The following is a 13,906-nucleotide window of genomic DNA, read 5'->3' on the forward strand; positions in this document are numbered from 1 at the left end:
TGGCACTATAGCCGCGCTGTTGGTGAACATGCCAGCATGGGCGCCGACACCCAAGGGCAACCACGCCCCGGTATTAATTTATTTTGTTCATTCAAACACAAAAAAATGTAGCTTGTAGCGGCCTCTATCACTACATGTTGTCGTATGCTTTCATACTACAGCGAACCGGACAGATTGCCTTCTTTCTACGACTCTCGTCATATGCGGCGTATTCGCTCATTGTGTTATTCTATTACGATGTACCTCGAATAAACTCGCTACATTTGGTGACCCCAAGTTTATATTTCCTTTTTAAACAAAATGTTGGGATTTCAAAATACCGCAGTTACTCGATTGTAAGCCGCATGTTAAGATAGTTTTAGGGCAGGGGCGGGCAACATACGGCCCGCGGGCCGGATCCGGCCCGCGACGGGATTTTGAGCGGCCCGCAGACAGTTTCAGGTCTTACATGATAATGTGGCCCGCGGCCACAATCTGCCGCAATCCCCCACTACTTACTTACTGCCTCAAATTATAGTTGTAACGGACAGTAACGCTCCCCAATAGCAAAAAACTTTCCCGCCGTTGTTACCATTGCACCATACATGGGCGCCGCCACGCAGGGGCAAGAGGGGGCACTTGCCCCCCCCCCCCCCCCCCCTGGAATTTCACTGTAGGCTACCTCAATTTAACATATTTTGCAGCAAACCTAATTAAAGTGGCAGCGTGGGGATTTGTTACATCGTTAAATGCTTTAACTCTTAGGCAACTCAATAGTGAAGTACACGATTTATGGCTTCATATGTAACAAATTCTTGATGCGGTAAAGTATCAGCCAAAATTTGCCCCCTCTTGCAAAATTTTCTGCCGGCGCCCATGGCACCATACGTCCATTAATTGTTACGACATAACTGCCAACCATGCGTGTGGCCTGATTTCGCGGTTTCCTTTGTTTTCACACGTGTAGCCTAGTTAGTGTTTCAGCAGTATCTAAGTCTGTGGTGTATGCATTAAATTTGCTGTGGTGAATAATTTTATGTTGTATCAGTTAGATTGTTTGGACTGTATTGTATTTGTGATGTTCTTGAATGTATTTGGTTTAGGTGGTCAAAAATCCGTTCTAAATCACTGGACAAATACGCGATTAATGTAACGATTCAGGAATCCGGCCCGCCAAGTACTTCATTTTCCCATGTCAGGCCCGGCGACTGGAGAAGTTGCCCGCCCCTGTTTTAGGGGATCCACGCGGGCAACTATTTTTTTTTAGTTTTATTAACCAACAGTAAAATATTTAAGTTTCACAACTGCTTTTACAATCCTGCATACAAGTACAAACTGTTTATCACACTTTGGGGCCAAGAACAATATTGTGACTGTTTCCTCTATTGTTTCCTCCATAGACAATAGATTGACAAAGAGCATTGCACGTAGGTTATTCTTCCAACTTTCTGAATAAAATATTACGACACGAAGGATTACAAAGTTATACCCCGCATACCAGCAACCACACCAGCAATTTTGTGCGAACTTCCACTGGCAGCGGATCGAAATTGGTTGACATCAGATTGCGGTATATTCAGCAGCTCTCTCAGTTTTAACAGCTGCTTCGACGTTGACAACCCAAGTGAATCAATCACATTTCCCATGTAATCCAAATCAGCCACTAGCTGGCGAGCTGCTTCTGAGCCAAGGGTTTCGATCTGGGTTATAGCTTCTATGTAGGTTTGTTCGGTTGCGCGTACAATGGCCCCGAGCCACTGGTCGGACATGTTGTCCATCTCCGCCTCACTTAGCTCATCCTCGCCTGGTTTAGGGGGGAATGGCAGCTTTCCGGCGCGAAGTGCTGTTTCCAGCGCCTGGTTTTCCATTTTCTCATCGCTTTCCACAGTTGCAAAGGGCTCCAAGTGCTGTGGAAGTGTCATCAAGTACTGGCCGATATGTGTAGCATGTTCGCTCGGTGAAACGCTAAACATAGGCATCTCACTTTGCGACACAATGGCGTCCCCTTCCTCCGGGGTGGCAGAGAGCAGCGGCACAGAGGACAGCTGTCGCTTAACATGAGTAAACGCCACATCAAAAGCCAAGTTGTGTGCTTGCTGGTTAAGTTCATTCACACGTTGCTTGGTTTCGCACAGGACATGACCAGCAGCGTTCTCGCGAACATTTGCCACCAGTTCACGCAAGCGATTGTATCTCCCTGGATCGACGCGAGATAAGTAGTTGTACCGCTCCCATGGTAAGGCGGTCGACTGGAAGTATTTAAGTCCGTCGTACTTAGTGGCGTGTTCAGAAGCTTGGGTTAGCATCGTAGAAGAAAATGTCCCGCGGAAGTCTTCAAAACGCAGAAGAATTCTTCCGCATGTTGAAATGATACGAACGCAGTGTTGGAAAACGGTCCAGTTTTCGTTGTCAAGTTTGTCTCCATCTGACGTTTCGTAATTCTGCACACATTTAAAAAAGACTGCTAGAGTGAAAACAGACATGTATGTTGTATATACCTTTTTCAATTGATTAAAATAAATCTGTTAACTTTGTGTAGTTTATGTTTCAACATGGCAGGACAGCTAAAAATCAGAATAAAGAAAATGCAATTGGGGAAAACTGTCGTCAAGGGGAGGTTCATTTTTAAGAGTTTAAGCCAGTGATTCTCAAATTGTGCGCCGCGGCACACAAGTGTGCCGTGAGAGATTTCCAAGTGTGCCGCGAAATATTCTCTATTTTAAAGTGCAAACATTCCCTATTGTTTTAGGACTTAATGACGAAATACTTGTGCGCATGATAACGTTTCAAAGATCATATTTTAGTTATTGGTAATGAAAAGCATCTTTACCCACCACAATAATCTTGAACGTTAACAATATATGATCAACTTTTGTTATGTTTACCTGCGAAGTGTGCCGCAGAAGAAAATTTAGTTCTTTAATGTGCCGCATGCTTACAAAGTTTGAGAACCACTGGTTTAAGCTAAGTCCTTGCAAAATGCACATTTGTGCTGCATAACTGGTGTGTGGCTACGATATTGCTCACAAGGGTGCTTTTATCTCCAAGGAGCTTGTGCGTATGCCCAGTCACAGGAAATATTAGATAGATCTTGATGATATCCCCTTACAAGTTTTTTCGAAGCTAGATCATAACTTTAACATACTAAACAATTTGGACATGAGAAATTCTAACAATTTCAATATTGCTGTCCTCATGGTGGATCATTTCACTTTATTTTTTTTATGTACAAACCTGGCCTTTCTTAAAACCAAACGATGCAGCAACAGTTCTTAGTTGGCGAGCAAACCTGTTGCAGTATTCCATGAAATACTTTTCCAACGCAGACAGAAGATCACAAGATCCCAGAAAACCTACACAAAAGTTTACAAAATCAAACAGAAGGTATGACCATTACAATTGCACATACAATATTTGCAAAAGGTAAATTATTATGTTGCAGTGACATTTTGCATTCCATATTGGATTCCATATTTGCCACAGTTTTTGCAACATGTCTAGAGAAAGAAACACAGGGTCCTTGACCACAAGAAAAGTTAGAGTCACAGTGTGCTAACGCGAAAAAGTTCCGCCAGGTTACGTATATTTTTTTCGGTATCGCGTGAAAATCACATTTTCTGCATGCTTCTGCATGTGTGTACGCATGTACCCTGGCCATGGCAGATAAATTAGCTTGTGATACACAACTAAGTACAACATTATATTTAACTTGGTAATCAGTATCGAAGGTATATACACATGGTACTCATACTCGGTATCGGTACTCACTTCAAAACCTGGTATCGTCCCATTACTATGGTGTAACAAAAAGACATATTCATCACACCACATACTCTAGGGTAGTTTTATAATGGTGGTCCCGAAGTAACAAACCTGTAAGTTTTCCACATCTGTTCATAGCAACAACAGCCTCATCAAACAGCTTTTTTACAGATGAATCAAGTAGCTGAACAAGGTCAATGACATCATGGGCATCTAAAGTGATGTTTGAAAGAGCAGAAAGCATAGCTTCAGTTTCCATGGTTTCATATTCCAATAACGGAGCAATAAACGGATGCCAAATAGCATCTGAAAGTTTGCTTAGCACAGCTTGGTCTATATTTTCGATCACAGCTTCTCTCACTAATACTTGCTTCAGATTTTGCACAAAATTGTCAGTGGAAAAGTACAGCCGTGAGAGCATATCTAACCTTTCTGATGCCAAACCAGTAAGGCTATTATGCACTAAAACACCTGGTCCAGACTCTACAGAAAGGACCACCTCCAAAATCAGTTGGGTTATGATTGCTGCAGACGCACTTTTACCAAACACATTTGTGCACCATTTCATTTCAACATGCCAGATTGAAAGCAGCAGCTCATAGAATTCATTTAGTAATGTGACATCTTCTTGCTCTGCGGCCTTTGAATCATTTTCTCCACTTACAATATCAAGCCACTTGGATGATACTTGTGCACGGTGACATTTCAGATAATAATTCCTGAGTTCAACATCCCTTCAGCAACAAAAAGATGTTGTAAGCATACATTTTTCAGAAACAAATTATCAATTGATAAATACCTGTCTAGATTGTGAAATATTGCATAGTAACGTTTTGCTTCATCAGTTTTGTGTTGCATAAATGCTGCAACAACATGTGGGCTCATGCTGGATTCCAAACGGTTCTTCAATGCCTCCATGTGCATCATCTACATCATAAAGAAATTTTAAAAAAGTTCTCCACTTTGCAAAAAGTAGGTATTTATGCAAGTATAATTCATCCAGAATATGTTCATGGCCTCTTTCAAGCATAGCCACCTTGTCATCATAATCTGGACTGTTTTTCAAAACTTGTAAACTTGCTCTCATGCTTTGTAACTGTGCAGCTATAGCTTCCACATCACCAGTTCTGAAATTGATGAAAAATCAATCATAAAAAAACTACCAACCCAACAGACCCCTTTCAAGTTTAATTTACTTACTTAAAGATATCCTCCACAGCAGATGCCAGACTTGACCAATTATCTGCCTCCTTTAAGGCTGCACAAGCCTGTTCCACTCGAGTACGTACATTGTCCACATTTACCAGCACTTGCATGGAGTGGGAGGTCCGTTGCTCTACACTTCTTATTTCATCTTTTACCTGTGCAAAATAATAAACAGCAATAAGTCAAAGTCAAGCAATAAATTCACCTGGTAAGAGAAACACTTTCTAATAACTTACAAACTAAAACATCACCTGCTGCATTTGTTGCCACAGAAAAGTTGCTTCTTGCCTGAGAGTTTCAACATCTCGAAGAACTCTTGGCAAGCTAGCTACGGCCTGTTGGGAAGTATCTTCCAGGGATTTATTTACTTCCTGAATATATCTTTGCAACTTGGTAACTAGTGTTGCAGTGTAAGCTTCACGTTGTTTATCATCTTGTTGTGCATGAAAGACATTGTTAACCCAGTCCTTTACGTCAAAATTGTCATCAGAAAACTTAGAAAAATCCATGTCAGAATGTAATTTACAACATCTTTAACAAATATTTCTGCAGATAAAATAGATATACAGTAAATATATACAGTGAATATATATACATACAGTGAATACATCACATGGTTGAAATATGTTTGTTTAGTAAATAAGAATTTGTGTATAAAGTGAGTACTGAGTAGCGTGAAAAATAAAGTTTTGTTTGTAATGTTTACAACAGAAATTACAATGTTAGTCTTTTTGTGCAAACAATAAGTTTGTTAAACTTAAGGCTGTCATCACTTTTTTGGACTATCGTCAATTTAAACCCGCCATTCACTCAGTAAATTTAACACATTTTTTGCAAACATTACTAATACCTTAAAGGTGCCAAATCACTGCAATAAAAAAGGTTTCTGCATGGTTTCTTCGTGATTACATACCAAGGCAGACATTCATAAACAATATATTTTTAGTTTAAAACTCTTAACGCATTCGCAACCAGCCTTCAGCAACTAACACCATGAACACAAACTATGAATTTATGAAATTTTTGTTAGATGTTGTACGCATGACGTATCACGATTCGTCACGGGTGATAGCTTTTTGGCAAAAATTACACCAACAATCGTCCAAGCGGCACGGAGCCACGGACACATTTTTGATAAGGCCAGATAGATGATGGGTTGAATTAAAACTAAACAAATGAAAATTTAAACCTGTTTAAAAACCACAAACCGGTTTGGACCGAATAATTTGCCCAAACCGGAGCATAACCCCGAACCCGAAAATATACATTTTTAAAAACCTGAAGCGAACCAAAACCTCTAAAAAAACGAAGTGAACCCAAACCGAACCTGAACCCATAAGCGGTTTGACTCCCTGGTTTTAACTTCACTAAAAGTGATGAAAAGTAAATATTTGGGGATATAGGTTTTGTTTTATTATCATTGAAACCAAGGGTTATCATTTCTGACCTGATCGTGTCCCGGGGTCAGCCTTCCCATTGGCAAGGATGGCAGTACCACCCTTGGTTTCTGTGGTGCACCCTTTTCTTGGCCAGATTATCATTGAATTTTATTGAAAGGTACTGTAGGCTACGCACATTTCATTGGTTATTTTACGATTCTTAATTTGACAATAAACAAAACTTATACCATATCACTAAAGAACAATACGGTCACGGTGCTACCATACCTTCAAAAACAATAACCGAAATCAGATTTTGATGAATTTTGGGACAAGGACTTGCACTTAAGTTAGTGGCGAACAGCTGCACTACAAAACTCGCCCGTTCGAGATATTTTTTAACGTCAAATCATCGAAACAATTGAAGTTACGGGTTTGGCAATGGCATTGTTAAGAGTTTTTGAGGCCTTAAATTCTCATACTAAACGCAGACTGAACAAAATGATTCTCACCACTGACGGGAATTTGAAGAAATATCGTATATTATGTTTACCTTATAAAATGTGACTGAAGAGCGACACAGTTACTCTCCAGACTGTTAGCAACCGCCTAAGATTGATTAAGAATTAATTGCAAGAGCTGAGTCTGTTATATTCTCTGTTATTGTCACGAGCGCTTCATTGACACCAGAGTTAACAAGCCCTGGGCCCTGGTGCGCAAACTGATTTGGGAGTTCATATTATTTATCTGGAAGCAGCTAGGTTAAGCGTGTTTTTTATTATTGGATATTAATGCAGTTTGACTGAAGCCCAAAAGCGCGTATAGGCTATACCCTCACAAAGCGACCACCCCACTTACATAGGCCTACCGTGCTATGGGCGCAAGGGCGTCCGCAGGTTTTCGGTTAGGGGGGGTCAAGGTGGGTTCACTCTGCCCTTTCGGTCGGATGCAAAATTTTTTTGAAAATTTGACCATTACACCATCCAGACAATTTATCATTTTTATCAGTGTTTACATTTCTACGGATTTTTATCAAAATTGGCCAGAGCACAAATTATCAGAGTTTATAATCGTTTTATTGCATACTATTATCGTGCTCAAGTGAACCTTGCGTAAGGTGTAATATATACATTTGGGGTAATAATTTTTTTTTGGGGGGGGGGGTCCAGACCCGCCCTTTTCAAAAAGTTGTGCGTAAATTAAATAGGCCCAAATCGTTTAGTTTACTGCTACACGATAACAGGGAGTCGTTATCTCAAAGCCGCGAGGTTTTAATCTCTTGTATTCGCTTGTTATCTAACGCCAATTGTGACGTAACAAGGGTTGAATAAGGAGTTTTATGCGCTAACAATCCGAAAGTTACATTCCGGCTTGGACGCTGGTTGTTAACTGCACTAAATGCAACGTATCAACCTGTTTTTCATTTTAAAAATGTAAAATGAGTAAAAAATTGATAAAAACGTTTAATGTTGTATTGTTTCGACCCGCCAAACACGTAATAGTTTGTCACGAACATTAGATCGATGTTCATTGAATTTATGCCTTCTACAGTTACCACGTTTAGTGCATTTTTGACATTGTGCAACTTAACAGTAGCATTATCGCTTTAGAAAGGCGTTCTGAGAATCTGTTCCCCGTGTTTTAAGCAACGATTTCGATTACCTGACGCTTATCGCTTATCTTGCAGCTGCAGTTTTGCCGAGTAAGCTAGATGGCAGCGGCGAAATCAGGAAACTACAAAGCTGTCGCGAAAATTATTTGTTATTTCTTACAATTGGACGGATAGAGAAACCGCCAAAGTTGAAAGTTGGATTAGGTTTCCGTCTTGTACCTTCGGGTTAAAGTGCTCGGGACAATTGAGTGGTAGTTTAGGCCAGGGCTACTCAAACTTTCTTGCTCTGCGACCCCATTTACAAACAGAAATTTCTACGCGACCCCTTGATGGGTATAGCCCAGTGGTACACAACTATTTTGCTATGACGGCCGTATCGCAGCTATTTATTTTACCAACGGCCGCCAATTGCCTGCTTGCTTGTGTTTTAAAATTACTGATGTAAAGAAATACTTATATTATACATATACCATCTAATGGCGCCTAAAAAGTCTAAATTAGTTTCTAACTTGATACACGGATTGTCAGTCTTAGCTTTTATGACGTCATAATATACATTGTGACGCTTGTGGTATCTGCTTTTTCGTATTGTTTGCACACAATAGGCACAAAAAAGTGGGCGCAAATGGCTACTAGGCTGATAATACTTTTTAAGTTCCACAAAATGTGTTTAGAGCAGTTTGAAAATCAAACTATTTGGCAAAAGAGTTTTTATTTGTGTCACGGTCGCCAGTACATACATTTTAATAAACATGTTCACAGCCGAACAAAGTCGTCTCTATCGCCGCACTAGTGCACCCCTGGCATAGACTATACAGCACGGAAATGACGTTTAAACAATCAATTTACGCACATATAGCATTTATTGTGACAATACCTGAATGTTTCGCGACACGGACGATGTTTCGCGACCCCAAAATTATACTCCGCGACCCCAATTGGGGTCGCGACCCACAGTTTGAGAAGCCCTGGTTAAGGCAGAGGGACAAAATCCTCAAAATCAATTATTTTGATATCTACGAACCACAAATCACCATATAGCTTCATTTGTCAAAAAACTAAAAAAATTGAACAGCAAGCGTATAATCACTTTTCATCCAACAACTTTCCAGGGGGGGTCAGCTGACCCCATTTGCCCCTATGTGCGGACGCCCTTGTATGGGCGTACTGCCTATTCTTGCCTATTGGTACGGGTCAACATACATTGCGGACTAAACGCGAATTAACTAAGCAACGATGAACCAATTTCTAAAATACCAGTCGACCGCGACTGATGGTTGATAATTTTTACATCCTGTGTAAGTTTTGTACAAAAAACTGTCAGTTATGTCACACCAAAGCACCAAATCTATATAGCTTGCAAACAGTAAAATTTTTACTTAAAATATTGGCGAGATACCACGGTTGGTTACGCCTGTAGACTATACTAATGTAGCAAATATTTGCCTGGAAGTTGAACTTATGTTTTTGTGATAAAACGCAGAGTACGATTTCGCGTGAAGTCACTTATGGTGTGATTGATTCGGCCGAGTTTACTCCGCAAAACTGCCGAAAACTCGGTTTGGTTCGAACCTAATTTTGCTGGTTTGGTGCATTGCTGCTGCAGACTCTAAAGAAAAAATGCGAACTTTCAACTTTACAAAGACACGTTTGTTTAGCATTACCACGTTTTTTTTAGCAAAACAACAAAAGCAGAATCAGAAAATATACAAACATTGTTTTCAAAAAAGAAATCAAAGTAAGACGTAAAAAATCAGTAAACGGTATCTAGCTATTTTGAGAGTAGGAATTGAGCGACACTATCCATTTCAAACAATTGGTCAAGGGAAAGCTAAGCTGTTTGTTGCTCTAACAACCGTTCCTCCTGCTCCACTCCCTCTTTTACTCGTGTTTCAGCTTTACTTTCAGTGGTTTTTGCTGTGCCGCCATTGCTTCTCTGTGGCAAGATTTTGTTGGTTTGCTTTATTTAAATTCACAACAGCAAAAAATTTGTTCTCAGTTAGTGACAATTGGCTGTAGTACTTACCCATGTGCGATAAACCACCTTCGTTTTAGATTTTGGTTTACGCCTTCGAAGCAAACAATGGACAATAAGAGCAATAACTATGATGACAACAATTGCAACGGTTCCACCAATTATAATTGGAACCAACATGTCGTCTTGATTTTGGTTGACGTCAGCTGAGCAACAAAAGATGAGGTGTTTTACACCAATAACGTTCATTTATCTTAACTGCTGTTGTACAATGTGCTTTCATTGTGTTTGAAAGTAGTCAATAAAAGTTTTAGTCGTTGCTGAATACAAAACATTTCTAAATAAAAACTGTTGCTGGTGTAATTCGTTTTAACCATAACGAAGCTTTTCGAAAACCTTTCGTGTGTGAAGCATGCATGCTTAAGCTTAACTTTCCGAAAAACCACCAACCTTGTTCACTCGTGCAATACAATGTCGTGTTTTTCATTTTCATATTCCGGTAAAAAAAGCAAAAGGAACCATTTCCCTCAGGCAATGTTGCCTTGTGCAGGTAACTCGTATTGAGGCCACAGCTTCCAATGCCGAAGGTCACATTTTGATTGACCAACACGACGTCATCGTCTTCAAGGTTGACCAATAGTGCATGCAGTGACATGTTAAGCAACTTATGTAGATCGTCTGTTTTGTTTCCATATTTTGATACTACAGCTGTAAAATAACGTCGAAATTAAATTAATTGAATGAGCCAAACAAATAAGTTATGTCTAATAAGAAACCGATGTAAAAGTACGATTTTGACACTATAAGAACGGTCCTAATTTTAACCTCTTCAAAGCAAACAAACCCTGTGGAAGTTTTGTTGAGCAAAGCTTGAATGGGACAACAGATGTTTCCGAAACCGCAGACGTTACTCCCAGGTAGTTCTTCAACACTTTAATCTTTCCGTAAAACAGATCAACCCGAAAACAGAAATCCGATTCCAATTTGTCTTTTTCGCAGTAGAACTGATATCTGATAACTAAATGTATTATTTTGTATTTTTAACAAACGTATTTGTTGTAGTAAAACAAAATAACCATGCAAATTTGGCTGCAACCGTTAAAGCAAAATGAATCAGACGTACTTCACGCCATTATACCTTGTGTGTTGCGGTATATATGCAAGGACGGGCTGATTCTCTGTCCATTTATGTTCAGACTAAACCATAATTGTTTTCCAGCATTTACTTTGACGTGACATTGTTTTTGTTTAAATGGAACGCCACAGCAACCAACAAAGGGAACTCCTTTGTCCCTGCAGAACGTAAGAAAAATCCTTGTTTTTTACACGAATAAGGACTCTTCTGTGAATGATGCTGTGTGTAAACCAAACCTAATAATATTTTGTCTTACTTACGTCTGCTCCGACCATTCATATAAGGTTATGGTAATGTTATCTTCATCCTTCGCTGTTGATCGATCAAGGGACCATGTGCATTGGCTTTTTGAAGGGTTGTATCGAAACGTACTACGAACTTCTTGAAATCTTTTGTATGCGTATCGAAAGTGAGGTTCTAATAACAATACAAGCAAAAACAAAAAAACATTTTTTAATAACTGTTTAGACCAGAATGCCGTTCATTTTCAGCGGCAAACTCTCCATTTTATAGCGTATTGTTTAATTCTTTGCTTACTTGGGCGAATGCGGCAATCGCAAATACAGAAAGAGCAATCTTCATGAATCGGTGTTGTAGCTACTGAGCAATTTTCAAACCCCTTCGATGCATATGACAAAACAAATGAGGACAACAGTACGACAAGGGTGAACAAGTAATACAAATTTGGAAAAATGGCATTAGAATCCTTCCTTTTAGGCAGCATTATAGTTTGCAGAAAGGCACTTTTCATCGCTAGTAATACATATAGGACATGTTGCTCATACACCTCAAAAGCACGGAGTTTCTAAAGCAGTGGTTCTCAACCTGTGGTATGCTACCAACGGGTGGTACGCCGGAGCTTTTTAAGTGGCATGCGAGTAGCTTTCAGTCACACATTTGAAGTCAGATAAAGAATTGCAACTAAACTGACCCAACTGATCGGCTCTGGTTTGAGGTAAAACTCGTGTTTTAGACATTCTTCTAAAGTTGCTTGTCTTGCTTGCTTCAGATATGCACTAGCCTGGTCGAGAAAAATAGGCATATATATTGGTCTACGCATGTAAACAAGGTTTAGGTGGTAGGCAGCGATAAAAGGTGTACACGATTCGTTAAAGGTTGAGAACCACTGCTCTAATTAGCTTGCAAAATTAACCTCTTCGTTTTTAAAACAAAATAATTGCATTATTTTTTTACGTTTAAACTTGGTCTGTACAGAATCAACGAACACACAAAAAGCCGTTGAAGAAATGCCTTTCCCAACAGATTGTTGTGCCTAAATATGACGCTTCCTTTTTCCTCTATTGTTATTGCTGTGGTAAGTCAAAGGTATGAAATTCGCGTCTTTAAAAAACAACCTGCTATCATCCCCAAAATGCCATTTTGTTGAAAGGTTTTCACGTTGGCCTTATCGGGATTACTGTGAAAACCTGTTCTAAGAAAAGTTGTTTAGCATGACGGCGTAGTAAGAAGGCACCGTTTTTACGAACTGGTGTTTGTAAGCTAATAATGTCAGCCTCAATCCCATGGAAGCAACCCAATAACGCCAGCTGCAGTATAGAATGGAAAAACTAAAAATCGAACAATATTTCACTAACAGTTATACCATGAAAAAGCAGTTTTGTATTGATTGGCTTCCACGTCAACCAATCACAGAAATCTATCCTGCACTAACGCTGAACTAAACGAGTAGGTTATAACGCTAAACTAAGCAGACACAGCCTGAAATATTTTTCGAGCTGCTTAAATTATCTCTTATACTGGTGCTGTTTGCCTAATGTTGTGTACAAACAAATCAATTTAAGTGCCAGTTAGGACGACAAGTATTTTTCGCTGTCAGTTTGGAAAACATATTTGTCCTCGGGCTAGCGACAAGCCTTATACGGTACAGATTAAACACTAAAAAAACAAAGACTACGAATTCCTCCCGTCCATACAGTCTTTGCTAAAACAACTCAAAATGTTTTAATAACAGTCGACGTCAGTGTAGTTGCTTTTGACCTTGCGAAAAGAAATGTTTTGACCATATATTCAGTTGACCTTATCGTCGAGTCACGCAAGCGCTCTCTAATTTGAGCTGAAACACCAAACCATTATATTGTCTTGTCAGTTCGTCCGAGTAATATTTGCTCAATGCTACATTCAAAGAAACTGTCATGTGCCTATCCGGTTCTTTGGGAAGTACATTGCAACCTACCCGTTTTACACACCTTACTAGTTGTACTTACCATGTAATAAACATGATGCGTGTGGACGCAACAAACAGGTTAAAACACTACAAACCTTTAGTTATGACTGCATGTTCTCTATCTCACAGTCATAGGAAACTTGATTGTTCAGTATTTTTCACATTTTAAATACGAATAACATATTTTAATACTTGTAAATTGCCCATTGAACAAATAGTAGATGTGCTGTGTTCCAAACTTCGAATCAATGTGTAATTACATAAATTTTCTTGTTATTGCCTTACATACATGAACATACCCATGCGCAGAATATATGTGGCCGAAGGGCGAAGGGCATGCGTCGATTCTTCCAGTTTTTGTTTTACAAAACAGAGTAAACATATATATGGATAGCTTACAAAGCCTCTATATTGACACTTAAGACGTGTGATGTAATTCTAGCTGGTTGACATCTGTGAGATAGGCAGAAAAATGCCGTTTTTTTGTTACGGTTTTGGTGATCCAGTCCGGAAAATATGTAAGAGAAAAAATACGAACCCAATTTCCCTTTTCTCCTAACGAGGCAAGCGACTTGTTGCATCAACCCAACTTAATTTGTATCAGCAGCTTCCATTAGCAGTAACGACCCGTCAAATCGTCGCCCTGGGACTTGACGGTTTAATAAAATTCCTT

General features: G+C 39.5%; 2 protein-coding genes and 1 long non-coding RNA gene across 3 annotated transcripts; 1 reads left to right on the forward strand and 2 right to left on the reverse strand.

Annotated features, from left to right (window-relative positions):
- Positions 1 to 1,233: 1,233 nt before the first annotated feature.
- On the reverse strand, positions 1,234 to 5,456 carry LOC145228965 (conserved oligomeric Golgi complex subunit 7-like). The gene is made up of 7 exons (XM_080094192.1): positions 5,199 to 5,456; positions 4,942 to 5,102; positions 4,778 to 4,868; positions 4,541 to 4,668; positions 3,853 to 4,475; positions 3,214 to 3,332; positions 1,234 to 2,420 (listed from the first exon to the last, which is right to left on the reverse strand). Exons 1-7 carry the CDS (start codon positions 5,454 to 5,456, stop codon positions 1,455 to 1,457), a joined length of 2,346 nt encoding a protein of 781 aa, XP_079950318.1. The 3' UTR covers positions 1,234 to 1,454.
- LOC145228967 (uncharacterized) lies at positions 5,089 to 5,841 on the forward strand. Its single transcript, XR_013860330.1, has 2 exons — positions 5,089 to 5,155; positions 5,220 to 5,841. It is a non-coding gene; the product is annotated as an uncharacterized LOC145228967 (long non-coding RNA).
- A 3,501-nt stretch (positions 5,842 to 9,342) lies between these two features.
- Positions 9,343 to 12,891, reverse strand: LOC145228966 (uncharacterized). The gene is made up of 7 exons (XM_080094193.1): positions 11,586 to 12,891; positions 11,309 to 11,465; positions 11,052 to 11,206; positions 10,758 to 10,931; positions 10,364 to 10,621; positions 9,965 to 10,119; positions 9,343 to 9,874 (listed from the first exon to the last, which is right to left on the reverse strand). The coding sequence occupies exons 1-7, from the start codon at positions 11,797 to 11,799 to the stop codon at positions 9,770 to 9,772; spliced, it is 1,218 nt and encodes a 405-aa protein (XP_079950319.1). The 5' UTR covers positions 11,800 to 12,891; the 3' UTR covers positions 9,343 to 9,769.
- Positions 12,892 to 13,906: the final 1,015 nt, after the last annotated feature.

The sequence above is a fragment of the Phallusia mammillata genome, chromosome 5, assembly GCF_965637545.1.
Source record: "Phallusia mammillata chromosome 5, kaPhaMamm4.hap1.1, whole genome shotgun sequence".
NCBI lineage: Eukaryota > Metazoa > Chordata > Ascidiacea > Phlebobranchia > Ascidiidae > Phallusia > Phallusia mammillata.

Coding starts and splice junctions, on each gene's coding strand:
- LOC145228965 (XM_080094192.1), bottom strand. CDS start 5,456: ATGGATTTTTCTAAGTTTTCTGATGACAATTTTGACGTAAAGGACTGG. Junction 5,103..5,198: donor TGTGGCAACAAATGCAGCAG/GTGATGTTTTAG, acceptor TATTTTGCACAG/GTAAAAGATGAAATAAGAAG. Junction 2,421..3,213: donor TTGGTTTTAAGAAAGGCCAG/GTTTGTACATAA, acceptor AAATGTGTGCAG/AATTACGAAACGTCAGATGG.
- LOC145228966 (XM_080094193.1), bottom strand. CDS start 11,799: ATGAAAAGTGCCTTTCTGCAAACTATAATGCTGCCTAAAAGGAAGGAT. Junction 11,466..11,585: donor CGATTGCCGCATTCGCCCAA/GTAAGCAAAGAA, acceptor TATTGTTATTAG/AACCTCACTTTCGATACGCA. Junction 10,932..11,051: donor TATATACCGCAACACACAAG/GTATAATGGCGT, acceptor TAATACATTTAG/TTATCAGATATCAGTTCTAC.